General features: G+C 51.5%; 1 protein-coding gene across 5 annotated transcripts; it reads left to right on the forward strand.

Moving 5' to 3' along the window:
• ZMAT5 (zinc finger matrin-type 5) lies at nucleotides 1-26,115 on the forward strand. 5 transcript variants are annotated; one of them, XM_077834804.1, is made up of 7 exons: nucleotides 15-70; nucleotides 3,208-3,255; nucleotides 5,802-5,963; nucleotides 7,459-7,521; nucleotides 9,016-9,096; nucleotides 19,821-19,923; nucleotides 25,840-26,115. In XM_077834804.1, exons 3-7 carry the CDS (start codon nucleotides 5,837-5,839, stop codon nucleotides 25,967-25,969), a joined length of 504 nt encoding a protein of 167 aa, XP_077690930.1. In that variant the 5' UTR covers nucleotides 15-70; nucleotides 3,208-3,255; nucleotides 5,802-5,836; the 3' UTR covers nucleotides 25,970-26,115. The 5 variants fall into 5 exon arrangements, with proteins under 5 accessions (XP_077690933.1, XP_077690930.1, XP_077690932.1 ...); XM_077834806.1 differs by lacking the exon at nucleotides 15-70 and adding an exon at nucleotides 208-229; XM_077834805.1 differs by lacking the exon at nucleotides 15-70 and adding an exon at nucleotides 706-868.
• Nucleotides 26,116-27,966: the final 1,851 nt, after the last annotated feature.

Here is a 27,966-nt window from a genome sequence, read left to right on the forward strand (position 1 = left end):
TGAGACCTCTGGGAGATGTAGTCCCTTCGCTCGAAGGCGGCGCCGGGGCTCGGGCTGGGTCCGTGTGCGGGTGAGCGGCCGGGGGCGGGTCAGGGCAGCAGGCCCCGGGGAGCGCGGCGGCGGCGGCTCCTGGCCCATCGCAGGGCGGCCTGGCTGGAGGCCTGTCCCCTCCACGCCCCCTCAAGCTCTGCGCCCCCAGGTGGCCCCCCCCAGCAGGCCGCCCCCCCAGGTGGGCCCCCCTCGAGCTCTACGCCCCCCCAGGTCCCCCCCCCGGCGGGGGGGCCGGAAGCACCATTACCGCCCCGTCGAGCTCTGCGCCCCCAGGGGCCCAAGGGCGGGCCGCCCCCCCCAGGTAGGCCCCCCTCGAGCTCTGGGCCGCCCCCCCCAGGTGGGCCCCCTCGAGCTCTGGGCCCCCAAGTACCCCCCCAGCAGGCCGGCCGCCCCCCCAGGTGGGACCCCCCTCAAGCTCTGCGCCCCCAGGCGGGCCCCCTCCCCCGGCGGGCGGGCCCGATCCCCCGTCAAGGCCAGCGCACGACGGCGCGCATCCGGCTGGGGCTCTCTCGGCCCCGCGCCGGGCTGGCGTGAAGGGCTGTGCGAGTAGCGGTGGGTCAGGCCCAGTGACCGCACAGAGGGAAGGTGGACATGCTGGGGATTTGAATACGTTTAACACAAAACAGGTCTTTATAATGTTAGCAGGACCTAAAGTACCTCTTACGTGGGGAGGAGTAATGAAACCTGCAGCCAAACAAAGAACAGCCTCTGGGTTTAGCGGCTTCAGTGTGTAGGGCTCGGCTTGCGACAGTGGGGGCTTGAGGCTATTTTGGAAGTGTTGGGTGCCCACAACTGCAACTGGATGTCGATGGAAGCTGTAAGTGTGTACAGCATCTCTGACAGGGCCAAGCTGTTTTGAATTGGGCAGCCCAGATTGCACCCGAGATCAGTAATACTGACATTTTCAGCACAAGTTTATATAGACCATCTGCATATTGTGTTTTACACAACACAACAGGCATTCTTGGTGATCGTCATACCGATAGAAAGAGTCTTGAATTCCACATGAAACAGCACCACAAATCATGACACTGGATTGCAATGTGTGATGAGCAGAGCTGAGAGAAATCCATGAGGAAAGAACATTGGCTTCTGGAAATAGACGCCTAGGGTTAGAAGGGACCACAGGGGAGGCGTGTTAGATTTCATATATTGGGGGGGGGGGGGATTTGTGCACACGTACGCAGCTATTTTTTTATCGATCACACATGAAAGTAAGAGTCGTTATCGTTCGAGAGCAGAGACTTCTGGTAGAAGGCCTTAGAAAAACATTAATTTTGCGGCCTGGTGCTGCGTCTACTTTAAATCACTGGAAGTTTTGCCATTTACTTCAGTGATTGCACAAGGAGGGTGAAGTTGCTTGGAATACATTTTATTGGAGGAGTTCCAGTTCCCATTTGCCCTCTGCTTATTTATATCAGAATGGTTCATTTTAAAAAGGGGAGCAGTTACACATTACCCCCATCAATTCAAACCTCAGCAGGACAGAGGTAAATCTGGGTTTAGAAGTGTATGGGGGAGGGGTATCTGGGGCTACATTCAAGCAAACTAAAAGGAAGAGGGGAAAATTCCCTTTAAAACCTCCCCCTCTCTCCCAGGGTTTCTATTTAATGAGTATCTAAATTGAATTTTAAAATGAATCTTAAAAACTGACATTTTTTCTGTGTTTCAGTCGTGTCAGCAACCCAGAAATGGAGTCCTGGCTGCAGAGCCATTTGCTTTCCTTGATATTGTGCATAGTTTCTGTTGAGATCAGTGGAGGTTTCTTGTGTGGACCAAGGCTTCTGTCCGTGTCAGAGACACGGAGAAAAGCTGGAAAGTTGCCCAAGAGGTTTGGACACCCAGTTCCCATTAATTATTATGGGAATTAGGTGTACCTATCTATTCGATGGCTTTGAAAACTCGGCCACGATTTTTCAGTGGTACCTGCTGAGCATCACTTCTGTTAAGGCAATTTTCCTAATAAACCTATAAGCTATTCCCACTTGGCTGGATTTTGATCACAGTTATGCTGGTGTGACTCCTGACTAAATCCATTGAAATTGGTGGAGTTATTCTGGATTTGCACTGGTGTAAGTGAGATCAGAATCTCTCCTCTTTTCAGCGTGGAGAGATGCTGGCAGACTCCACTGGTTTCACTTGTTACTATAGAGATCTGAACATATTTATATTGGCAGCTGGGTCTCATAAGCTTGATATTTGGCTTTAATTGACTTCATGTCTGCCTAGATACCCTACCCAAGGTGGCTGAAATGGCCCTGAGCCTGATTATGAGGAAGCAGGAAATTGAGAGGGAGGCCCAGAAGCAATTTTCAGAGTCCAGCACAAAAAAATCCGTTACACCCAGATGAAAACAAATCAGACACATGTTCTCTTCTGCATCTCCTTCCCCTTCCTTGGATTGCATGCACCTGTAAATGAAATCAGTGAAACTCCCCTTAGAGAGGAAGGGTGTGAGATTATGCAATGTACCTTGGATCTTTTCAACCACCCAGCACATGTGGGTATGCCAATCGCTGCACTCATTGGATTGTGCTATAGCTTTTTGAAAAAGTTGCTCTGAAAAGATTTTAAACTGGAACAATATTATTTTATAATGGGGTTAAGGCAGATGGACCTCTGCACCTGTTTAGGCTCCTTGATGTTGGTGTGGTGGCTCCACAGAGATCTAGGGGTCCACTTTGCATGGATCCAATTGCAAATATTACATTAAAGGAGAAAAGCTAGGTTAAAAAATATTAAGCAGAATTAATATTGTTATTAATTATTACAATGCTTAATAACAACCAAGATTATTAAAACTGAGGGAATTCTTTCTATTTGTACTTTTAACCAGTAATACTGTTTATTTTGTATCTATGCTTCATTCAGTAGGGAGAGTGGAAATAGCTTAGTCAATATCACTTTTGGTTCTAGTCATTTTCACTTTGATTCCCAGGCAGTAGGCCTGTGCTGAAGAGTCTGGATTGCAGCACTACAGAGGATTGTTAAAATCCAAACAAATAACTTGTAATTGAAATTTTATTAAGAAGATGAAAATATTTATTGATCTTGCTCCTTGTAAAAAACATTTTGTTGTCTCCCCTCCCCCCCCCCCATTATTATCGAGTATCCGGTAACCCTCTAATAGGTCTTTATTACATTTTTTCCCCATAGTTTGATTTGATACAAGAATTCAGGAGCCAGTACCACAAGGGATGTAAGGTTTGTAGAAAGTAGCATTTGCTGAAATTTACAAAAGTTCTCACTCTTTGCTGCTGCTGTTTATTTTGGGAATTAGTTTCTGTAGTTATGGGGCCAGAATGATGAAAAATGCAAATAAAGAAAAGTAAAGCTTTAAATTAATTTTCCCAGGGTCAGATGCTTTAATGTTTTCTGGACATAAAATTTGCACTGAGCTCCATGGATGTTTTGTGTGTGGATCCATTGCAGAAAACAAGCTCATTTTCCCTGATCTGAGATCTGGTTTTGAGCAAATTGGAGTAAAAATAGAGTGCAGAAGCAGGGGGGTGGAATCTAGAGTTTGGGTGAATGTCAGCTGCTGGCATATCTCCTGGAATCAGATGTCCGAGGGCTCTGAACACAGAAACTTAAAAACAACAATAAAATCCTTGAGTGACCCTTTATGTGGTGGAAAACTGTAAGAACTTTCCCCTACAGATCCCAGAAGCTGTCTGGCTGCTGAGATATGCCTAGTGCCAGATTCCACAGTTGGCTACAAAAGTTTGTATTGCGTTAGGTAGAAGAGGGTGACAAATGGTAGGTAAACGGGGATTAACTGAAGATGGGTTGTGTCTTCCAGGACTGTAGAGCAGAGCTTCAGGCTTCACCCTTGCAGAGCTTAAGAGCTCACCAGGGTTGCAACTCATGGCCATCCAAGCCATGGTAGCACTTTACTAGCAAGAGCTAGACTTAGCCATCATTCTAGATAGCATAGTTGGTTTCCCAGTAGGGTAATCAGAACCTGAGAGGGAGAGACACAGACCAACCCCATCTGGCTTATTCTTATCCTTGTATTTTACCATCCATCATGTACCTAGAGAACAAAGGGTGATCCACAAAGAGGCATTTATATTCAGTGCGTCTGATCCTCTTGCCTCGAGGTGGGGGTTTATTAGTGTGTGATTCCTCCAGTCCCTTGTATCTGTGCAGTGGCTGGCACAGGCATTGAAGAATCTTTCACTGGAAGTGAATGAAACAGACAGGGTTCCTTTCTCAGGCTCTGAGAGCTGATAGATTGACTTTGTAGCAGTGATTTGTTTTGCCCTTGAGGTGCCCCTGTGGCTGGCAGACATGAAGGCTTGGCAGGATCTGTTCGAGCGCCAATGCCCAGCCTTCCCTCAAAGGGATCACCTGTTGATGGCATTGTTCCTGCTGACTCTGGAAAACCTTCTGGGGGCTCTGGTCCTGGCCATCTTTTGTTTTTAAGTCTTTATTTCTTGTGCTAATTTCTGTGCCACGCTTTTCAGAGACTTTGTCATCAACGTTTCTGAAGCTGTGTAGGCATTTTCAGAGTCTATCTACCGATCTGTCCATTTTAGGCATTTGTAAGGTGTCCATCATGTTCCAAGAGAGGGAGTGTACAGCTGCTTCTGGTTGAGATTCTGTACTGCGCTTCCAGCAGGCACAGTGCAGCGGGAGATGGGGTACAGGTAGTGTAAGCCATCTTTGCCCCATCGGAATTTTGGCCTGCTCTGGGGCTGATGTGGCCCCAGCATAAATTAGAGCAGTCAGTTCCTGTTATGATTTTTAGATCTTGCCAATGGATCATAGCATAACATCCCTGTAGTGTTCAGTGCTACGGAGACTCATTTGACATGCCCCTGCCCTCCACCAGCCTTTCCCCCGTGCCAGGGCATGTGAGGGAGAGGGGCTGGGCAGCATCAGGTTATATATGGTAGTTCAGTGCAGTGTCTGTGCCAGGGAAATTCTCTCCCAGCAGGCTAGGGGTTTTATATGATCCTTACTTGCTTCCAGGACAACTGCACAGGAGGTGCAGTGGAAGGGAGAATCCCTCTTGCTTCAACTTCTGAAGGTCTAGGAATGAAATCATTTGGGGGGATAAATTTGTGGTCTGGAAGGAGGAGAAAAGGATGGGGAGAGACTAATCCTGCATGTTGTAAGGCAGCATTAAACTCTAGCTAGATCAGCACTGGACTAGGCAGTGCCAGCATGGGCTAATTCCTGGGATCATTCCAGCTCCCCAGGGGTAACCGCTTCACCACACCGGGGCTGCTGGGCAGCTTGTGGAGGTTCTCTGGCATTGCTACTTGGACGATCTGGACTCCTCACAGCAGAGAATCCTAAGGGTAGGAGCAGTGCTGTGAGGAGGCAGTTCAGTGCCCGGTATGAGCAAGCATGTTTGCTCCCCCTGCTCGGTTTTTTTTTCATTATTTTTCTGCCCCTGCAGATTTGCACCTTGGCAGTTGCCCCGCTCACCCTGCCCTGGTTACAGCCCTGGGAAGGAGGTGTGTTTAGCCAGCCTCCCACTGCTTAGGGAGCAAGACACCATGGAAGGGAGCCTCCCATGCAGCAGTGCTGAGCATTATCCACTAGGCCACTAGACTCAGAGCTGCCATGTCTTGCATGCATTAGTTTAAATTAGCCTATCTCACCCCTTCCTCTCTGTCCCTCTCAAGTGTACACCTCCAGCGGGTACACATCCTTGTCCTTTGGGAGCAGTAGCTGTAAGGGTTTCCCTGGGAATGAACACTGCACAGCACTGACATCTATCTGATGCTGTTTTCCAGGCAGCACTGACCCTGCTCCACCCAGTGGAGGATAAATGGGGAAGAGGTATTTCTGTGACTACTGCGACCGATCCTTTCAAGACAATCTGCACAACAGGAAGAAGCACCTGAACGGGGTACAGCACCTGAGGGCCAAGAAGGCCTGGTATGACCTGTTCCGAGGTGGGTCCTGCCAGCCGAGTTGAACCTTCTCTCAGGAGGGTGGTCATGGGAGATAATCAGTAAATGAGGCTGGATCAGCATCAGTAATCTGTATCCAGCATCATTCATGCCAGTGTGTCACAGGACGCCTCCCAGACTTGGTGGTATGACTGGCAAATTATTTCTGAGGCAGCAGTATCACACTGGGAAGAATCCTGGGTGTCCGGTGAGATTTGAAATGAGATGGAAAGAACCAGGAAGTCTTCTCCAGATGGTAGAAGTGCAAAGGGGAGGGCTCTTGCACCAAAAGTGGCGAGGCTGAGAGAGGAGGCATGTGCTGGATGAGGGGTGTAGAGAGAGAGTGCTGGAGTTGGGTGGTTTGTGAAACCCCAGAGGGCTACTGTGAACTGAATTGGGAGCTGGGGGAGGCAGGGATGTGTGATGGGGAGAAAAGGTGCTGATTTGTGTGTATGGGGGTTCCATGGCCATGCGTGAGGGTGGCACTGAGGGTTTGGACAGAAGAGGCAGACGCGGGTGTGTAGTTGTGGTGGAAGATGCAGCTGCAGCCCCAGAGATGCCCTTGTGTCTTGGGGAAATCACACGGCCTTTGCTGGGGCTCCCATGGGCCAGGAGTTAGAGACTGCCTCAGTCGGATAAATCACCCTTGTTGCTGGGTCAGGCACAGCATGGCGCTGATGGGCTTGGGCTGGGCAGGAAGTTTGCCTAGTTCGGTTTGGGTTGTGGAAGTTTAGATGACTATTGCTGAGCTTGGAAGGTCCACCGGGGTCCTGCCAGGGCAAGCTACCAAATAGCCTTACCGCTTTGTTCGTTCCCAGCCCTATGTCATGCTGCTGTCCCAGTGACCCAGCCCAATCCTGATTTACAGGGGTCACCTTCCTTTTGGCTATCAAGGATTCCTGTCTCCAGACTGAATATAGCCCGGCATTAGTAGCTACAGTTTACATTAAAATCTGAGGGAGTTGCCTCGACCAGGGCTCAGCTTGGCTCTCCGGGCTCATTCACTGCTAGGGGTTTCTTTTGGCACAATCTCAATAGTCATTAAGGGCCACTTTTCCCGTGGTGTCCCCTGGATGCCCAGCATGAAGTGCTGGGGGTCCAGCTTCTAGAACTGCTGCGCACCAGTTTGAACCAGAGTCTATCTCTGTCCCATGAGCTTTACAGACTATCTTTGCTCTGGCCTCATGCTTGATTTTCTGCTGTGTAGTTGGGGAGGAAGCATGTAGCAGAAAGAAAACAAGATCTTCCAAAACCAGTGAGATGCAAGGGAGGAGCCTGCAGACAAGGAATGTGTTAGTCATCAGTTGTCTTATAATGAGCTTTCCATGGCTGTTGCTCACTGTGAAAGGGCTGCTCCCCGGGCAGCTGACGTGCGTGTGATTCTGGTGGGCTGCAGGCCCTTATGCAAGATGACCTTTCACCAGGTGGTTGATGTGCATGGTTTTCGGGTGAGATGGCTCTGCTCATTCCCATCTCTCTCATTCCTTTCCTTCCCCAGATGCTGCTGCTGTCTTGCTGGAGGAGCAGAGCAAGAAGCCCTGCAGGAAGTTTCTGCAAACAGGTTACGTTTTTGCATGGTGTCTTTCCATACAGTGATAACTAGGGTGTGCTAGCTCAAAAAATCTCTCTGCTAGCCAGGTCAGTGCTGCTCTAGGTTGGCCGGGAAGTTGAGCCTAACAGAGTATGGCATGGAGCTGCGGGGTGTGCCTGTGTGGACCCCCATGTGCACACGCATGTAAAAAGTTTTACTCCTGACGGCATTCTGTGGCAAAAAAATAAAAATTCTGTGCACAGTATTTTAAAATTCTGCAAATGTTATTTGTCAAATAAATGTGGAGGCTCCAGCATGGCATTGGGGAGCACAGGCCACTGGTTGCACCGAGGTGGGAGATCACTCTGCAGCTCCCCCCAGGACGCAGACTCAGCCATGAGGCTACACCCAACCCTGACCCAGTGAAAGGACCAGGCCGGCCCCAGAAACATCCCAGGGCCCCTGCTCCTCTGTGCCAGGTGCACCAGGTGTAGGCAGGCAGGCTCAGCAAGGCCAGGATCCAAGTGTGGAGGGGATTAGTGTGGGGGGATCCAGGTGTGGGTTGAGAGGGTTCTGTGTAGGGCAATCTGGATGTGGACAGCTCAGTGCGGGATCCAGATGCAGAGGGGATCTGGATGCTCAGGGGTTTGTTGGGGGGTTCTGGGTGTAATGGTAATGGGACTCTGCAAGGGGGTCCAGGTGAAGGTGGTTAGAGCTTAGCGGGGGCGGGGCTAGAGCTCAGCAGTGCCATCTGGGCGTGGTGGGGGGTCCAGATGCTAGGGGTCTGGGGCTCAGTGAGGTTGGGGATCCAGGTGCAGCTGGTTGGGGATAAGTGGGGTGGAGATCCGGGTGACTCATTGGGATGGTCCAAGTGCAGAGGGAGTGGGGCTCGGCAGGGGGGTTCTGGATGGGGGTGAGGCTCGGCAGAAAGGTCTGGGTATAAGGGGGTCTGGATGCATGAGGGTTTGGCAGCTGGAGGAGCAGCTCCCCGTACAATGATCCCTTCCCCTGCAGCTGAGGAACAGTGGGCCCAGGGTGGGGGGGAGTTTGCAGACCTTCCTGCAGCCTGGAGAGAAATCTGGGGATGGGTCTGACTCGGACCTGGGATGCTGTGTAGGGGAAGAGGAGGTCCCATCCTCCCCAGGCCATCCAGACGAGCAGCTGACCCTGGTGCAGGGTAGGAGCCACTAGCAGGGTCTTCCCCAGTCCCGCTCCCTGCCCCACAGTGATTTACCTCTCTGCCGGCTGCGCTGGGCACCCAAAGCATACTGTTCGGGCGGGTTGCATGACCACTCTTGTGGCTTCCCTTTGCTTCCCTGTCAGAAAGTCAATTTTCTGCGGAGAAGCAAAGAAATCAGTGGGGGACATTAATTTTGCGCATGCGCAGTGGTGCAGAATTCCCCCAGGAGTAAAAAAGGGAAGGCTGGAGGCTGTTTGTGCAGATGCATGGGGGAGACGTTGCCTGTTCCTATGCTATTTGGAGTGAGCCCTGCTCTAACTGCCTGCATTTGGGTCTTGTTCCAGGGCAATGTGACTTTGGGTTCAACTGCAGATTCTCTCACATGACTGAGGAGGATCTGGAGAAGCTGAACGCACAGGTACAAGGTGAATATTGGGAGAAGGGAGGATGGAACAAGAAACTGCCAAGTGATTTGTGAGAAGGACCGTGAACCCTGGCTTTAGAGTGTTGCTGGGGCACAAGGGGGCACAGAGGAGCAATTGTGCAATGACAGCCTGTGGGACTGGGCAGCTGCATGGAATGATCAGTGCAGACCTGTGCTGCCGGCCCCCCCAGCCCCTCCTCACCATCCGAGCCTGTAACATTACTGGCGATGGGGCCACTTTGTATATGGATTCTTTCCCTGATTTCCTGGCACAGGGAGAGACCTGTGTGTGTTACTGTTCAGAGCTATCGTCCAGTAATGGGCGTGGGAAGGTGGTTTTCTGGGCCATATGGGTTCTCTGCAGCTTGGCTGGGAGAGGGCCTTGTTAGCCAGCTATATGAGTTGTCACCAGCAGGGGGCACCAGTGCATCACATCCCCCCAAACTCTCAAACTTTTGTGGTTCCCCCCAGCCCCTCCCCACAATTAAAGGGAAACTGCTCCTCCAAACCCTGGGAAAGATTGGCTAAGGTTAGCTGGCTCCTCTATGGAGCATGCACAGGGACCTGGATTTAGGGTTTCTGCTTCTGGGAGAGTGGAGTTTGGGATGTGGTAGGGGATTAGAAAGAAGATGCTGGGGGGCTGCTCCCGTTGGCCAGTCTTGGGGGAGGCCATGGCTTTTCCATGCTTGATCCTAGATGATCCCCATCCCATCTAGCCCTGAAGAGAGGGAGGGCGGCTGCAACCCGTCCTGGGGATCATGACCTCCCCTGGCTAAGAACCCGAGGGTCAAGCATTGTTGACTTCCTCCAAGCCAGTCACTTGCCCAGGCTTCCAGGAGAGGTCGAATATCGCATTGATAACAGTCCAGCAGGGAACGGCCTCAAGTTGGCAAGCGAGGGGCTGCTAATTAGGGGGGGATTCTTGGGACCCCTGGCCTTTGCTCTAGATTTGAAAGAGTGGGAGGGAGAGGCCTGGCTGTGGCTGAGTCAGGCTGCATATACCCAAGGCTTCTCTGTGAATCATTGGCAGTCAGTAAAAATCCCTCCACAGGAGCCATGTGGGGGATGGAGAGAGCCAGCCACAGTTGCTACCCCCCTTCTCCCCCCTAAAAAAAAGCAGTGCCCATCTTGCCATCTCGCCTCCTTTTCTCTTTGCTCCTGCATCTCTGGGCGGTCAGGAAGTCAGTTCATCTGAAAGAAGCTGTAAAACTCCAGCCATTTAAGGTTATTTATAGCAGCAGGGAAAGCAACCGCCATGGGTGGTGGGTACCATAGACTGGGGGAGGCTGTGCCTCCCCAAACAGCCAAACATGGCCCTGCCCAGCTCTGCCCCTAGGCCTGGCCCTCTTCCCCCCTCCCCCCCCAGTTCCCGCTCTGCATGTGAAGGCGGCAGCTCCAGTCCCCCTGTGCAGTGGCCCTCCCGGCGCTCCAGGGCTGAGGGGGCTAGCCTGGGGCCGGCGGCTGTGGCGTAGGGGGGCTCTGGTCTCCAGCAGGGGGGTGTGGAAGGGGTGGGGCTGAGGGCTAGCCTCCCCCAGCCAGCGGTTCATGCACTGCCCATGGCAACAGCTGTCCTGAGTGGAGCCACAGGGGGAGGAGAGGATCTGGCAGGGCTGAGTGCCAAGTACATTTGTTGTTGATTATTGATTGGATGAAAGTGGGGAATTGAATTGACCGGCTAGGGGGACTCCTTGGAACTCTTGCCCTTGGCTTTACAAACCTAATCCTTGAATTAAAGCGATTCCACTGCAAGGAGCGAGCAGCATAGATGGCTAGAGACAGGCAGGGCTCTTATCTAGACTTGGCACCACTTGGAGGAGTGCAGTATAAATGCCTGGCTTCAGGGCTATATGCTCCTCTTGCTCCTGGGAGCAGTCTCAGTCATGTCAGTGGAAATCCTCTTGTGAGTAAAGGCTGGCCACGTGAGCTGGTTTGTGCTGTGATGAGAGACCCAGGGTGCTTTAATCTGACAAGGGCTGACAGGGAATCTCTGGAGATGGTTTTTAAGGCTGTGAATGAAGGGCACAGTGGAAGAGAGGTGGGATCTGGTTGGAGAGCACAGCTGCATGGCATGCAGTCAGCCGGCAGGATTCACAGGCTTGGGACATCGGGGTCAGATACTGTAGCTGGGCTTGGAAAATGGAGCCAGATGTCAGGAGAGTTTCAGAGACAGGGTAAAGTGGTGTTAATGCTAGGGGTCAGGTGGGAACAGACTCCAGTTAACCAAGTGTATCAGCCATGTGGAGTAGTCAGCAGTGCCTTTCAGGAGTGCGGAGGCCAGGCCAGGATTTAGGACGGCCCTGCATGGCGGCACTGGGTAGCACAAGGCTGTGTTTGTCAGGAAGCTAGAGAGTTCCATAGGGTCTGTGTATCTGTCCCAGTAAAGAATTCCCTTTACATCCATTTTAAAGAACAGCATGGCCAGCAGGCCCCAGTGCCCAAATCAAAGGACGCCAAGGGCCCTGATTTGTTTGGGCGCAAAGTTTATTCTTTGGGGGGACTTCAGCTCAGAATCGCTAATCAGCAGGCACTCCTGAGTCATTGCAATTTTAACACCTGGAACTCCATGCTGAAGTTTAAGGAGTTAGTATCTCTTGAGTCCAGAGAGGAATTTAGGGCTTTGGTGGATGAGGGCAAAACAGTGGCATGGACCTCGCTGCAGGCCTCCGCTGCATGTACTTTTTGTCCTCAGGGATTCAGATGAGGCAGATCTCCTGGCTGCAAGCCTCCGGCCTGCCACCGGAGCTTCAGCAAACACTGCGGGACCTCCCTTTTGATGGAGAGGGCCTGTTCTCGGAAAAGACCGACTCAAGGCTCTATGGCCTTAAGGATTCAAGGGCGACAATGAAGTCCCTGGGCATGCACACACTGGCTACCCAGAGGAAACCCTTCAAACCCCAGCAGCCACAACAACCTTCCTATCCTCCTCCTTGGCCAAGGCAGGACTTCTGTAGGAGGTGGGGACGTAATGGCAGGAGGAAGCCCTCCAACCCCCCATCTGGGCAAGGCCAGGGCCTGTCCAAGCCTTCTTTGGGCTCAAAACAGGCTTTTTGAAGGGATGCCTGAGGACGATGTACCGGACCTCATTCAGGATCCTACCCCACCTTTCTTGAATTGTTTATCCCATTTCCACTGTGCTTGGTCTCAGATAACCATGGACCGCTGGGTCCTCCGCATGATGGAAATGGGATACTCTCTCCAGTTTTATTCCTCCCAGCCCTCCTTCCCCATCCCTCTTCAGGGACCCTTCTCACGAGCAGCTCCTTATTCAGGAGGTGCAGATGCTCCTCACCATGGAGGCGATCGAGGAGGTCCGGAGGGAGCTAAGAAGCAGGGGGTTTTACTCCTGATACTTCCTAATCCCCAAGGCAAATGGGGGGCTTCGGCCCATTCTGGACCTGCGCGGACTCAACAAGTTCATGGTAAAGTTGAAGGTCCACATGGTCTCCTTGGGCACCATTATACCTTCCCTGGATCCTGGAGACTGGTATGCCGCCCTCGACATGAAGAACTCTTATTTCCACATAGCGATTCATCCGGCGCACAGACACTTCCTCTGCTTTGCGGTCAACTGCGAACGCTATCAGTTCATGGCCCTCCCCTTTGGTCTCTCCACGGCCCCCTGACTGTTCACCAAATGTATGTATGTTGGTCGTGGTGGCCTTCCTTCGTCAATGGTGGGTGCAGGTATACCCTTACCTCGACAACTGGTTTATCCGGGGACACTCCAGAGAACAGGTGCAGTCCCATCTCTGCTTGGTCATGGGCTCATTTCTTTGGTTGGGCCTTCTCCTCAACATGGCGAAGTCGACCCTGGAACTGACCCAGAGAACAGAATTCATCGGGGTGGTTCTGGACTCCATGCAGGCGTGAGCCCTCCTGCCAGATGCTTGTTTCCAGGCTATAGTGGGCCTCGTCCGGAGCCTTCAAAACTTCCCAACCTCGTTGGCAAGAAGTTGCCCGAGTCTTCTTGGCCACATGGCTTCCTGCACATACGTGACCAGGCACGCCAGATTTCGACTCCGCCTGTTACAAGCCTGGCTAGCATCAGTCTATCGCCCAGGTCGACAGCCTGAGCTTGGTGGTCACCGTCCCGGGGCGGGTACTGGCTTCCCTCCGCTGGTGGCTAGATCTCCAGGTGGTATGCAAAGGAGTCCGCTTTCACAGCCCACAACCTTCCTTGTCCCTGGTCACGGATGTGTCAGCCTTGGGAAGGGGCGCCCACGTTGGGGACATTCAGATGCAGGGCCTATGGCCTCTGTCTGCGCTCTCCCTTCATATCAACATCCGGGAACTGATGGTGGTACGCCTTGCCTATCAAGCTTTCCAGGAGCAGCTGCAGGGGTGTTGTGTGGCAGTTAACACAGATAACACCATGGCCACGTTCTACATCAACAAGCAAGGGGGTCCCGTTCCTTCCCCCTCTGTCAGGAGGCCATTTGACTGTGGGAATTCTGCATAGCCCACTCCATTCACCTGGTGGTGTCCTTTCTACCCAGGGTCTAGAACATGCTGGCAGACCACCTGAGCAGGTCCTTCTGCTCCCACCTGTGATCGCTTCAACCAGATGTCATCCACCCCATCTTCTGAAGGTGGGGGTTTCCCCAGGTCCACCCGTTTCCCTCCCGCAGCAATCGGAAATGCTTGGTGTTCTGCTCCTTCCAAGGCTGCGACCCGGGCTCTCTCACAGACTACTCCTGTGGACGAGTCGACTATTTTACGCCTTTCCCCTATTCCCCCTTGTGCACAGGGTCCTGCCCAAAGTGAACAGGGACAGGGTCTGAGTGATTCTGGTGGCTCCAGCGTGGCCCAGACAGCATTGGTACACTGTGCTGTTGGAGCTCTCTGTGGACGCTCCAGTCCCATTGCCGCCTCTTCCCAGCCTGATTACTCCGGGTCCCGGTCGCCTCTGCCATCCTGACCTGCGATCTCTCCACCTCACAGCGTGGATGCTGCGTGGCTAAACCCTTCAGAGCTTCTCTGTTAGGAGTCTGTACAACAAGTACTGATGGGCAGCAGGAAGGCCTCCACTCGGGCCATATATGTGGCTGAGTGGAAGCAGTTTTCGTGCTGGTGCGCTCAGCGCAACACGCCTCCCCACCCCCAGGCGCCTGTGCTTCTCATTTTAGAGTATTTCATGGACCTAAAACAGCAGGGCCTGGCGGCATCGTCTGTCAGGGTTCACCTTGCAGCCATCTCGGCTTTTCACCCGGGTGCAAATGGCCAATCTGTCTTCGCCAATTCCATGGTTGGTAGGTTTCTCCAGGGCCTGGACCATCTCTATCCCCAGGTTCAACAGCCAGTTCCCACATCGGACCTCAACCTGGTCCTCTCCAGACTCACGGGGCCTCCGTTTGAGCCGCTGGCCACCTGCTCCCTCCTCTGTGTCTCCTGGAACATGGCTTTCTGTGTCGCTATCACGTTGGTGCGGCGTCTCCGAGCTCAGAGTCTTTACCTCAGAACCACCTTACACAATCTTCCATAAAGATAAGGTGCAGCTTCGGCCTCACCCAGCTTTTCTTCCCAAGGTGCTGTCAGCCTTCCATATCACCAGGACATTTTTCTCCCAGTTTTGTACCCAAAACCGCACACCAGTTGCCAGGAGCAGTGGCTACACTCCCTCGATGTCCGTAAGGCCCTTGCCTTCTACATTGAGCGCACAAAGCCGTTCAGGAAGACGACCCAGCGGGTCTCTTCATGGATCACGTCCTGCATCCGCTCTTACTATGATCTGGCCGGTGTTCCAACCCCACCCCTCACTGCTCTCTCCACAAGGGCCCAGGCCTCGTCTGCAGCTTTCCTGGCCCAGGTGCCGATCCAGGAGATCTACAGAGCCGCTACTTGGTCCTCAGTGTGCACTTTTGCTTGGCACTATGCCATCGTCTGGCACGCCAGAGACAATGTGGCATTTCGTAGAGCGGTCCTGCAATCCACGGTACTTCACTCCAACCCCACCGCCTAGGTAAGGCTTGGGAGTCACCTAATTGGAATCGATATGAGCAAGCACTCAAAGAGGAAAAGACGGTTACTCACCTTTGTAACTGTTGTTCTTCGAGATGTTGCTCATATCCATGCCAAACCTGCCCTCCTTCCCCTCTGTCGGAGTAGCCGGCAAGAAGGAACTGAGGAGGCGCTGGGTCGGCTGGGGTATATGTCCAGCGCCATGAAGGTGCCACTCCAGGGGGCTCCACAGCCAACCCACCGGGTGTTGCTAGGGTAAAAATTCTCCGACGGCCGTGCACGCGGCACGCACACACCTAATTGGAATGGAGATGAGCAACACATCTCCAAGAATAACAGTTACAAAGGTGAGTAACCATTTTTTACGGAAAAAGAAAAGGAGGACTTGTGGCAACTTAGAGACTAACAAATTTATTTGAGCATAAGCTTTTGTGAGCTACAGCTCACTTCATTGGATGCATTCAGTGGAAAATACAGTCTCTTCACTGTGTTTTCCACTGAATGCATCCGATAGCTCAAATAAATTTTAGTCTCTAAGGTGCCACAAGTACTCCTTTTCTTTTTGTGAATACAGACTAACACGGCTGCTACTCTGAAACATGTCATTTTTTTCTGGCTTATCTCTCTTTGTAACAGATGCTGATGTCAGATGTTGAGAAAACCCAGCTTGACTCTCTGATCCCAGATAAGCTTTGCAACACTGTCACTGTGCGAGTCAAAAGCTGATAGTTAGATCTATTCCTCCTCTTTCCCCAACTGAACAAACCTGATCTGGAAGCCACATGGAGAGAGAAGCTAAATCTGGAATCCCCTCATAGCGTCGTTAGAGAGGCACTTTACTCACTACAGCCACTCTTTAATTGGTTGTCGTTAGGCTCTTAACCGGACCCCCCAGTCTTGCTGTCATTGCCGCTGTCCACTTGGCTGTGTGCTTGGTACATGCATTTTTATCACTGAGGCAGATGGGCTCAGAACCTTGCCTCTCAAGCTTAAACTGTAGATTCTGGCAAATCCACCTCAATTTTTGGGAGCATCCCAAATGCACTGGCACTTACGATTGTCCCAGGCAACACGGGATTGGGGAGGGGAAGGCTGCACAGGAAAGTTGGTTTAGAGGCTTGGATTTGACAGGAGTGCAGAGAGAAGGACAGAGCTAAATGTGTCTGATCCCTGCTGCCTGTATGTGGGTGTCTGAGAATCAGAACATCTTGGCGCAGAAACTCATGTTGTTGAACATGTAGCTAGCTGGATGTTTTAATGTGAACACCAGGGGCCAGAGTCTCATCTCACTTAAACCAGTGTAGATCTGGAGTAGCCAGTGAGTTAGTCTGGATTTATTGTGGGGTAACGGAGAGCAGACTCTGGCTCCGTGGGTCTGCGGAGTCCCCCCGCTCCCATTCTGACTCAGCAGAGCTGAAGTCATGGAGATGCTTTGGGGCAGTTTATTCCATGAGTGCCCCCTGCTGGCTGAATAGTAGAGCAGCTTTGACAGAGGCCACTCTACTGGCTGCTCTGAAAAGCATTGTTGAATAGAAGAAATGGGGTAGAAAGGCAATCCCAGCACAAGGCAGATGCAGGAGAGAAACCTGTCTAAGTATTTCTGTTACCCTCATCACCATGTATCCAAGCACTGCACAATCACTGATAGATTCATCTAAGTAGGAAGTGTTATACCCATTCTGCAGATGGGGAAACTGAGACTAAAGAACTTGCCCATAAATGTCTGGTGCATCATTGGCTGAGCCAGGAACTGAACGCAGGGCTCCTGAGTCCCCGTCCAGTGCCCTGTATACTGAACTATCATTTCTACCTCCCCTGTGCACCCCTTCTGATCAAGCCTTTGATTTGGGAACATTCTGGGTGGCCATTCTAAACAGGAGATCCTTCCCCACTCTCCGAGGAGAACAGCAGAAGAACATTGAATCATAGAATATCAGGGTTGGAAAGGACCTCAGGAGGTCATCTAGTCCAATCCCCTGCTCAAAGCAGGACCAATCCCCAACAAAATCATCCCAGCCAGGGCTTTGTCAAGCCTGACCTTAAAAACCTCAAAGGAAGGAGATTCCACCACCTCCCTAGGTAACGTATTCCAGTGCTTCACCACCCTCCTAGTGAAAAAGTTTTTCCTAATATCCAACCTAAACCTCCCCCGCAGCAACTTGAGACCATTACTCCTCATTCAGTCATCTGCCACCGCTGAGAATAGTCTAGATCCATCCTCTTTGGAACCCCCTTTCAGGTAGTTGAAAGCAGCTATCAAATCCCTCCTCATTCTTCTCTTCCGCAGAATAAACAATCCCAGTTCCCTCAGCCTTTCCTCATAAGTCATGTGTTCCAGTCCCCTAATCATTTTTGTTGCCCTCCGTTGGACATTTTTCACATTTTTCACATCCTTCTTGTAGTGTGGGGCCCAAAACTGGACACAGTACTCCAGATGAGGCCTCACCCATGTTGAATAGAGGGGAACGATCATGTCCCTTGATCTGCAATGCCCCTACTTATACATCCCAAAATGCTGTTAGCCTTCTTGGCAAAAGGGCACACTGTTGACTCATATCCAGCTTCTCGTGCACTGTCACCCCTAGGTCCTTCTCTGCAGAACTGCTGCCGAGCCATTCGGTCCCTAGTCTGTAGCGGTGCATGGGATTCTTCTTTCCTAAGTGCAGGACTCTGCACTTGTCCTTGTTGAAGCTCGTCGGATTTCTTTTGGCCCAATCCTCCAATTTGTCTAGGTCCCTCTGTATCCTATCCCTATCCTCCAGCGTATCTACCTCTCCTCCCAGTTTAGTGTCATCTGCAAACTTGCTGAGGGTGCAATCCACGCCATCCTCCAGGTCATTAATTAAGCTCTCCAGCGAAGATCCTCATCGCTGCATTTAGAGTGACACACAGCCAGTGGGATGAAACCAATCCCCCTTAGCAAAGGCTGCGAATTCCGGGTATGGGAAATTATCCCTCTCCAGCTGCTCACTGTGTAGCACATTGTCCTCATTAAATTTCAGCAGGCAGATGAATAATTGGTTGCCACCATTAGGATGGAGCGATTCTTCACTCTGCTGGCGTGATACTAATTTCACACCCTGTCTGGAAATGTATAATGTTTTGCTTAAAAGCATAACGTAGGATGTCTTGATGCTGAGCAGGCATCTTGCGGAAGGGGCCAAGGGGTGGCACAGGCTGTGTTTCTCAGGAAGCTAGAGAGCTCCCAGGGTCTTTCTGTCTGTCCTTTATGTCCATTGTAGCTTAGTCTTGGTGCTTCTGTACCACAAGAAACACTACTGGCCACTGCCAGAAAGGCGAGACAGGACTGGATGTTTTTGTTTCCTTTTGTTAATTCCTGAGTCTTTTAAAAAGAAAAGGAGGACTTGTGACACCTTAGAGACAAACAAATTTATCTGAGCATAAGCTTTTGTGAGCTACAGCTCAGCCTGCATTCACACGTTCAGTGGATCTGGATGCATCCGATGAAGTGAGCTGTAGCTCACAAGAGCTTATGCTCAGATAAATTGGTTCGTCTCTAAGGTGCCACAAGTCCTCCTTTTCTTTTTGCGGATACAGACTAACACGGCTGCTACTCTGAAACCTGAGTGTTTTTTAAAGGTGCACTCCCAGTTCCATCAGCTGGAAACTTTAACCTAGGCTGCAGACTCCCAGAGCTGTGAGCATCTAGCAGGTTGTCTCTGCCTTGCCCGCTGTCAGGGTGCGATTGTGTTGTTAATGTCAGCATGGAGGATTAGATCCTGGCCCATGCCATGGCCCCTTCATGCTGTTCTGGGGGCAGAAAGCTGTCCTAATGGGGCAGCTGGGGATTCCCCCAGTGTGGGGCATTCTCAGAGCCATGCTAGCTGGCTCCGTACTACATGCTCTCTGGCTATAGGGCGCGTGCCACAGGAAGGGGTGTAACCATTGTACTCTGGCAACCTCCAGCTGGCAGAACAGTGCCTAGGGAGCTATTATCAGAATGGCGTAAGCTAGAACAATCTTGAGGCTGCTGTCTTATGCTGGGGCTGAACAGGCTCTTGGCAGCCCAAGGGATCAAGAGAGTGCAGAGGTAACAGTCACTTTCACCCCCTCCTCTTCTTGGCTGGCTGAGCAGAGGTTAAGGAAGGTTAGCCATCTTTCTCCAACCCCCCCCCGAAATTGTGCTATGCTTTGAAATATCTGCTGCTGGCCCTGGTCAGAGACCGGCTGCTGGACTAGACTGACCATTGATCCAGCAATCCCTCTGGCTCTGGCCTGCCCCCCCGAGTGTTTGGGATTGTGATGTGTTGAGCAACAAATTCCCCAAGAACTCTGAACCTTTTACACCCCTCAGTTTGCTAACTGCATCAATTGATACAAATGCTCCCATTGCAGCCAGCTAGCGAGGGCTGAGGTGTCTGGTTACTTCCTTGCCAACTGGCTAGACAGGTCCTTGGAAATCTATCAGGGCTGCGGGTCAGCAGAGGCTAAGTGCTGCAGGAGAGGACACTGACACCCTCCCAGATGCGGAGGCTGTCACACTCTCTGAATAGCTGGGCATGTCAGTCTCCATGGCTGGGCATGTGTCTGGCAATGGATGCTCCTGGGTATGCCCCTGGCCATGGCGAAGCCAAGCATCCAGATGCAGGTGGCCAGTGGGGAGGAGGGGCCAGATTGTATTGGAGAAACTGTTGACTCTGCTGCAGGGAAGGTGTTGCAGATAATGAGCAGTGGGTTTAATGGAGTGAACGGATTGCCGGGCTGGCGCTCTGACAGAGCCCTCTCTACCTTCTCTCCCCCAAACAGAGGAAAGGAGACCAAAGGAGGAAGGAGCAGAGGTCCCAGCTGGCACAGTCGAGGACTGGCTGGAGAAGAGAGCAAAGAGGCTGAGTTTTGCTCAGAGCAACAGGTATGTGAGGCTGGCAGTTCCCCCACCCCAGTCAGAAGATGGTCCCGTCCTTCACCCCAGCCTCCTTGAATATTAAAGATCGTGGAGGTTAGTCAGAGCAGACTAAGCTAGTGGATTGAGGGTGGGAGCCGGGAATCAGGAGACCCCGCTGGTGAGTTGCTGTGACCATTTGGGCAAGTCACATAAAGCCTGGGTTTCAAAGCTATGCACGTGCGCTTGGTGTATGTCGTACCTACCCGCTTATGCAAAACTGGACTGGCATGCACAGAGCGGGGATGCATGCACTTGTAAGCTGAGGATGGGGAACTTTCCTGACTTGTACACACTCCCCTGCTGGAATGGGCTAGCGAAAGGATCGGAGTCCTCGCTCCCACTCCCTTTACCCAGGGGTCTGCCTGACCTCGAGGGCTCCCCTTCCACTCTCCTGTATGGCAGAGTCCTCGTAACCCTGACAAGGTTGGGACCAGGATTCCTGGGGTGCTTGACTCCCAATCTTGTGGTCACTTAGGGCATGGGCTAGGGTGTCCCCACTCCGAGGGTCCTCTCTGCACTCTGGACACTTCCCTGACCCACTGATCATTACATATACACCTCTACCCCGATATAATGCAGTCCTTGGGAGCCAAAAAATCTTACCGCATTATAGGTGAAACTGCGTTATATCGAACTTGCTTTGGCCTCGAGCATTTCCGTTATTAATAGTCACTTCCTGCCCCCTGACTGACCCCTCAGAACCCCTGACCCATCCAACCCCCCCCGCTCCTTGTCCCCTGACTACCCCCTCCAGAGACCCCCCCTGCCCCAACTACCCCTCCCAAGACCCCACCCCCATCTAAGCCCCCCTGTCCCCTGACTGCCCCCCCCCCCAGACCCTCTGCCCCTTCTCCAACCCCTCGGCCCCGGCCCGGCACCCTTAACATGCCGCTCAGAGCAGCGTGTTGGAGCCAGATGCACTGATCCGCTGGAGCGCGCAGCCCCGCCCCCCAGAGCGCTGCTTTACTGCGTTATATCCGAATTCGTGTTCTATCGGGGTAGAGGTGTAGTTCAAGCAAATACAATTTATGAAACAGCAATCAATTTAAATAAGGAAAAAATGGGAAAGGCTAAAGATCAGCCCGTCCTGTGGCACAAGGACATCGCAACCAGTGTTGCTGGAATGTCAGGGAAGTTCAGTCTGCCACTCACATGTGCCAGGCCTCCCTCCCAGGCCCTGGCTGTGCTGCAGGGATACCGCGGGTCGGACACTTGCTCTGGTGGTGGCCACACACCCTCAGGCTCTAGATGGCAGGACCCTTCTTCCCAGTGTCGGCCCCCACTTTGGGGTTATGATCCCCCTCCAGGTCTGGCCTGCAGGGCCTCTTCTCTGGGGCGGGGGCGGGGTCTCTCTGCGCTGGGCCCACTGTCCAGGGTCCCCCTCGCTCTCCCCAGCTGCTCACCACACCTGGCTCCAGCCCCCTGGGCTGCTTCTCCGGACTCTCTGGCTCTGGTTGCTGCAGCTCTGCTCCCAGCATGGATCTGCTCTCTGGGCTGCTTCTGTGGCTTTTGCTGCTATGGCTCTGCTCCCAGCACTGACCTGCTCCCTGGGCTGCTTCTCTGGTTCTCTCTGGCTCTGGCCAGTGTGGCCCTGCTCTCTCCTTAGCTGGGCTCCACTCTGTTCCAGGCAATTCTAGCTCACAAAGAGGACAGGACTCCTGGCCTCCTGATTCCCTCATTAGCCTGCCCGCCTTGTCAGTCAGGCTGACCTGGAGCATTGGCCTCTCCTCATTGTTTCTGGGGACTGTCAGTCTCAGGATCCTGATTTTCCCATAGACCCTGCCCCTTTCTTTTGGTACCGGGAGCTAGCCAACCAAAAAACCCCACTGAGTTTTAGTAAGGGGCCAACAGTCCCCTTACACACTCATGGCTTTGAAAATCTCAGCCTTGCTTTCTCTCTCTCTGCCTTAGTTTCCCTGTCTAATGTGAGCTAGTGATATTTCACTCCCCTTTGCAAAGAGCTTGGAGATCTCTGGCTGGAAAATGCCACTGAAGTGCTGTGTGTCATTAACAACCCGAGTTCTGGGGACAGACTGCTGAGCCCAGCTTGGGGACAGCTTCTCTGCCCTCTGCTTGTCCTCCCTGCACAGCCCCTGCCTTCTGGTTTGCTAGCAGTGGAATGGAACCAGCCTCTCCCAGTGGCATTCTGACAGCCTGGCATTGCCCGTTGTCTTACTCACCTGACTGTGCCGCAGGCTTAATTGGCTGTTGCTTGGTCAGGTGCCAGATCTCTCTTGTTCTTTTCTGCTTACTCTTGTCCCTTCCGCATTGGTCTGGGCATGATCTTCCTTGTGGAAGGTTTCTAGGCGTGCTGCTTTCCTTTTATCCCATCTGTCCCCTTGGCTGCTCTTAGCCCTTCAGCAGAACCTGCTTGCAATGAATAACTTTGGCACCCATGCAGTGCGGTCGCCCCTTGTGTTTGTCCTGTTCAGAGCTTTGCAGTGCCAGGTGAAATGGCCACAAACTAGTCCCTGTCTCCCTGATCGTTAGAAGCAGGCAGGGGGCATGGGATGCTGGGTGTTTTATTTGATGAGCTCCTCTTTGCTCCAGTAGATGCTGCTGGTGCATCTGCCAGTCAGGAGCTGAATATCATTCATGTAAGAGCTTCACCTTCAGACCAACATGGCAAATGTCTGCTCCTACCAGCTACACTCACCCACACAAACAGCCACAGGATGCTCAGCAGCCCTTGCTATTTTGCTGTCCTGAGCAACTGTGTTCTGTTTTGTCTGGGAAGGAGCCTTCACTTTCCACTCTCAGATTCTTCACAGGGCGTTGACTCGCCCAGCTAATGTGTGGGCGGCCGAGAACGTTGGCAACAGGGGGCAAGTAGCCCATTTCCCTAGCTTATCCTGGGAAGGGTCTTTCTCTTTCCTCTGCAGTGTGGAGCATGGAGCACTAGCTGGAATCATCTGGGCACGTCTCACTTCATCAATTCCCTGCCGTTGCTGGGGCCTCGGGCATTGGTGGCACCTTGGTCTCTCGTGTTCTCTGCCTGTGGACTGAAATGCTTTGGTTTAACTGAAGTCATTGGGTTCAGTGTAGGGGTATCTGGGGGAGATGTAATGGCCTGTGCCACACAGGAAGTCAGACTTGATGATCCGGTGGTCCCTTCTGGCCTTAAACTCTATGAAACTCACAGAGAGGTGACCCATTCTCTGAAAGGGTTGGACAGTGCAGTGGTGGGTACGTGGAGTTGAAACACACGTGCCCTCCAGCGCCTGCTTCATTTAGCTAGTGATTTGTGTGGCTGCTGGTGTCCGTAAAGGCCATCCAGCTCTTTTTAAAATGAGACTAAACTGTAGAGAAAGTGCCTTGGGGAGCAGTCTGCATTGGCAAAGAGATGGGACTAGGGGATCCAACGGGCTGTTTACATCTCACCTACCAGGGAGAGCAGCTCAGGGGATGATGGAAAAGCTCTTGGCAGCAGCGTGCTCCTGAATGGTCTGAACAGCTCCAGCGTCCCCTGCTGATGTGCCTCAGTCCATGACCTGGGGGTGGGAAAGGGGAGCTGAGCTTCTGTCTCCATTTGCTCTGTGTCCTCTTGCCTCTTAACACCATGGGCCTCTGATCCTGCGGGAAATGAGTGGAGACCCACCAGCTTGTCTCACATAATCCTCCCAAACAGCCACCCATTCCCTTCTGGCTGGCTTGGCTTTGAAGTGATGGTGTTTATACAAGAGGCTCCCATCTGATCCTTATTGCCTGAGCCATGCAGTTCTCTGCCATCCTTTGGATAGGGAGACTGAGGTGGAAGGAAATCCATGAATAATTGTATCTAAGGTACATATATGGCCCCCATCAGCATGTAGTTATCTTCCCAATGCCCCTGTAATATCACCAGTGAACAGATGGGAAAAGTGAGGCACAGAGAGGCTGAGTGACTTGCCCAAGTTCATACAGAGAATTGAACCCATGTTTCCCAAGTTTTAGGCTGGCACCCTAACCACTGAGCAACCCTTCCTTTCCGGAAGGCCTGCCTCCCACACAGTTCTTGGACCAATAGAACCATTTTGGTTAGGATGGTGACTTTTTTTTAACCAATATGGTTAGATGGGTACAAGCTCTAGAGTAGATGTGGTTACATTGTGATAAAGGGGTCCTATACCACTATAGTTTATTCCCCTTCCTGTGTGGGTATAGCTGTACCACTGTGTGCACTCTTACACTGGTATAACTGCGTCCACACTAGGGGGTCATGTGGCATTAGCCATACTGGCCTAGTTAAAGCAGAACAGCTTTTGTGTGGCCTAAATGTAGCAAAAGCAAAGTTACCACCAGACGCTGAAAGCATCTGCAGTGTCATCCAAACTCCAGAATAAGCTCCACCAAGGGGATGTAAACATTAACCCAAATCATAGAATTGTAGGACTGGAGGAGACCCCCAGAGGTCATCTAGTCCAGTCCCCTGCACTCATGGCAAGACTAAGTATTATCTAGACCATCCCTGAATGATTGTTCCACTTAGATTGCATGAAAGGCAATGCACTAAACGTTAATAGTCAATTCCAGCACATGGTCTGGGCTCTGACGGGGGCAGGGGAACTGCGATTCTCTGGATAAGCACTATTATGTAAAGGAGCTTGATTACATTCATCCTGGCATAACAATTAAAAAGAGATACATGAGGATCAGAAGTAGAAGCCCCAGAGAATCAGTGAAAGCAGCTGTCAGGACTCATGCTGGAGAACAAATGAGTTGTTCTGAACTGAGGAATTGCTGGAAAGGGGGCAGGTTGTCTGCCAATTGAAGACTTAAAGGGCCAAGCGCATCCCTGTTCCAGAGATAGTGGAGTGACACCTCAGCTGGCTTTGGCCCTTGATGTGCAGAATGATTGATTATCCTCTCCGGAGCGCAAGAGGGTTCAGCTCTGGCATGGGAGTGCTGTGCTTTGGGCAGAGGGGCTGCCTGCTAGTGTTAACTGCAGATCTTCACCCGTTCAGGCCTGCAGTGGTGGTGTCTGTCTCTCTCTCTCTAGAACGTGCTGGCCCCAAACCCCCACCATAACAAACAGACCAGCCTGACACCCTCCCGCCCTTCCTGCAGAGCTTTGGGAAGCCAGCTCCCTAGAGTGCTGGAGGCTGGCATGCCTAGGGGGAAGAGTCAAGGCTGGGGCATGTGACAACTGCTCTAGCAATGAGCTATATAGCTGTGAGTGGAAGAGTACGACATATTAAGTGGCTTAACTTTTCCCATCCTTGCTTGTCTGCAGCATCCTTAACTGATGATATACAACAGGGAGAGGGGGTGTGAATTTCCCAGTGGCTAGATCAGGAAAGGATCTCCCACCCAGCAGTGGGGCCTGTCATAAAGCACCCAGTCGTTTCAGCAGCTCCTCTCTGCTTGCGCTGAGATCCTTGCACGGGATTATTGTGGTGAAGATGGGGTATAGGTTGGAACTAGGAGAGCAGTAAAGCAGTGTATACAGGGATAAATGCTGCTTTTTCATTCTTGCTCTTCACTGTAAAATGTCCCAGCTTTGCATTCCTCTGTTGTCTTCCCATTTCCCCACTAGCTCACTTCCCTCTGCCCTCTCTTCTTCCCACGCTGCCTCCTGATCTGAGTCCTAGGGTTTCCCTTGGAAAGGCTGATCAGGGAAGGTTGGAGGGATGTATGGGTAACCTGTAGCCCTCTGCTTATTTTGTTCACCAGCTGCTGCTGTGTGGCTCAAATCTCCCAAGTGTCAGATTTCTACTAGCTTCCCAGAGAGCCCTATGACCCCTAACACTTCTGGAGGTTCATTTCTTGGGGGGGGGGGGCGCAGGTCAGGTGGCCATTGAAAAACTAGGCTGATAACTGGGTGGGGGATGGGCAGAGGGAGCACCACCATGACTCATCCTGGCTGGATCTGACCTAATGCTGCTATTTCTTTCTCTCACCCAGTTCCCTGACAGAGAAGACATTGGTTTTTCAGTACCCCCCTGGCTGGCCTCCAATACAGGACCTTCCCCCTTCCCTTCAGGCACCACCCCCTGGAGGATGGCCAGTCTTACCCAACCTCCAGTGGGGATGAAGGCTGCAGGGGGGTGAGATGGAAGAAAGAGGGGTAGATGTGTGGAGTTGTGCCTCACGGAGGGAAGAGGTGGTCTGTTTGCTGTAGGAAATGTTCAGTGTTACTTCATATATTTTTTGTAAGTGAATAAAAGTCATTTGACTCAGCAGTGGCTGGTCGGGGTGTGTGGCCTACTGGACCTGATATATTCCCCCATTGTGGTCTTTTCCATCGGCCCCTGGGTTGAGCTGACCACCTGGCACTTGTGTCCTCTCTGCTGAAATTAACTAACCTCTCAGAGCCCTAGCTTGTGTATTCCCTGCTCTGCATAGAGGATAAGTCCCACAAGGCAGCAGGGTTTCCTGCCCCTTAGGGGGATAAGGGTGCAAGGCCTTTGCTAATGGAGATTAGAAGGAGCCCCATCCTGTGGCCTTTGAGGAACAGTGCCAGCTCTACCTACCTGTGCAAGCCCCACTCGTGGGGCTGCGCTGGAGGCAGATTCCTGATGATGGTCAAGCCAACAAACCTGTGGTTAAAGTGGCATCAGTGAGGCAGCGTGTGCTTCTTTCACAGTGATTTTTGTCGTCTTTTAATAGTCTGTTGGGCCTAGAGTCTAGACATTCAGCTAATGAGCTCTCCAGCCCTGGAAATGCCTGGATTGTTAAGAGCCATATGCCGGGGAGAGCAAAGGGTGTTAGTTCCTACCTCTCTTGCTGTTTAGCTGTATTGTTTCTTCAGGACTCCAGCAGCCAGTTCCTATGGTGACCTGTGAAGGGAGGAAAATTGGGTTTTTGCCCTTGTTTAATTCTTTAGGACAAAAATGGCTGGAGAGGTTTTATTTCCCCCACAAGAAATCTTTTTTACAATAAAAATTCAGATCCTGGCTAGGTGGGAAGCCTCTCTAGTGCTAGGAGAACTGGTGGAATGGAGACAAGAACCAACTTGCTGTGATGCGCACAACAAACTTGAGTACGATTAGACAAACTCATGGGTAAGGATAAAGTATTAAAATAAGTTTAACTACAGAAAGATAGATTATAAATGATTATAAGTGGTAGGCATAAAGGTCAGAGTTTCCTTAAAAAAAAAAAAAATAGTAAACGCATTCTAAATCCTAAACTTTCAGACGAAGCAATATTTGAATCAAGCAGTTTCTCACCCCACTGGATGTTTAGGCAGGTTATAGTTCTTAATACACAGGCTGAATTTCCTTCTCAGCCTGGAACCAATCTCCTTAGTTCAAAGTTGGTCTTCTGAGCATTCTTGTTGCCTTCAGTGTAGGTGGGGGAGGGGAGGGGTGGTCTCATGATGCCACTGTCCCTTATTTTATACTCTTAATTCATGTCCCAGGGAAGATACTGGCCTAGGCACGTCCTGGGGAGCCTTGCTGAATCACAGATCTGAGCAACCCCTAATGTGTGGTGCTTGCACTACTCTCTCTTACAGACCTGTAAATCTCTTGTTTACATTTCCCCAGCTGGTCAATGGCTTGTGATGGTCACTTAATATCAGTTTGGGTGTGGGTCACCACCTTTGTTGTCACTGGAGAACTAGCAGTGGGTATCTCCCAAACTCACAACACATTTCAATAACAACCATATAGCAAAATCTCATGCCTTCATACACACTCCCACTAGACATTTTGTCAGAACAATTAGTTTCAGCAGATCATGACCTTTCATATAGTCTCTTACATGGCATGCTTTGTATGAATTACAACCATATACAAATGAGTATGGGGGTTACAGGGTGCTACTCTGAGGTGCAGTGTAGCATACATTGCAACACTTACGTCGTGTCTAATGATTTTATTAAATGGAGTGAAATCTCTCTATACACACTTAATGGCCCAGGAATGTCTACTAATATTCAAAACAGCTGGACAGACATGCTGGTTTATTTTTTCAGGTGAATATACTTTTTCTCAGTCTCCAATAAAAGGTAACCAAATATCTAAATATCCCTCTGTCATCTGTCTGTCTTGCTGACAAGCACCAATTTTTAAAGAAGGTCTTTGC

Source organism: Eretmochelys imbricata, chromosome 15 (assembly GCF_965152235.1).
Source record: "Eretmochelys imbricata isolate rEreImb1 chromosome 15, rEreImb1.hap1, whole genome shotgun sequence".
NCBI classification, from domain to species: Eukaryota; Metazoa; Chordata; order Testudines; family Cheloniidae; genus Eretmochelys; species Eretmochelys imbricata.

Excerpts from the sequence above, each read along its gene's own strand:
- ZMAT5 (XM_077834807.1), top strand. The coding sequence starts at position 5,837 with ATGGGGAAGAGGTATTTCTGTGACTACTGCGACCGATCCTTTCAAGAC. Across the intron at positions 5,964-7,458 it reads CTGGTATGACCTGTTCCGAG|ATGCTGCTGCTGTCTTGCTG; the intron begins GTGGGTCCTGCC and ends TTCCTTCCCCAG. Across the intron at positions 19,924-25,839 it reads AGTTTTGCTCAGAGCAACAG|TTCCCTGACAGAGAAGACAT; the intron begins GTATGTGAGGCT and ends TCTCTCACCCAG.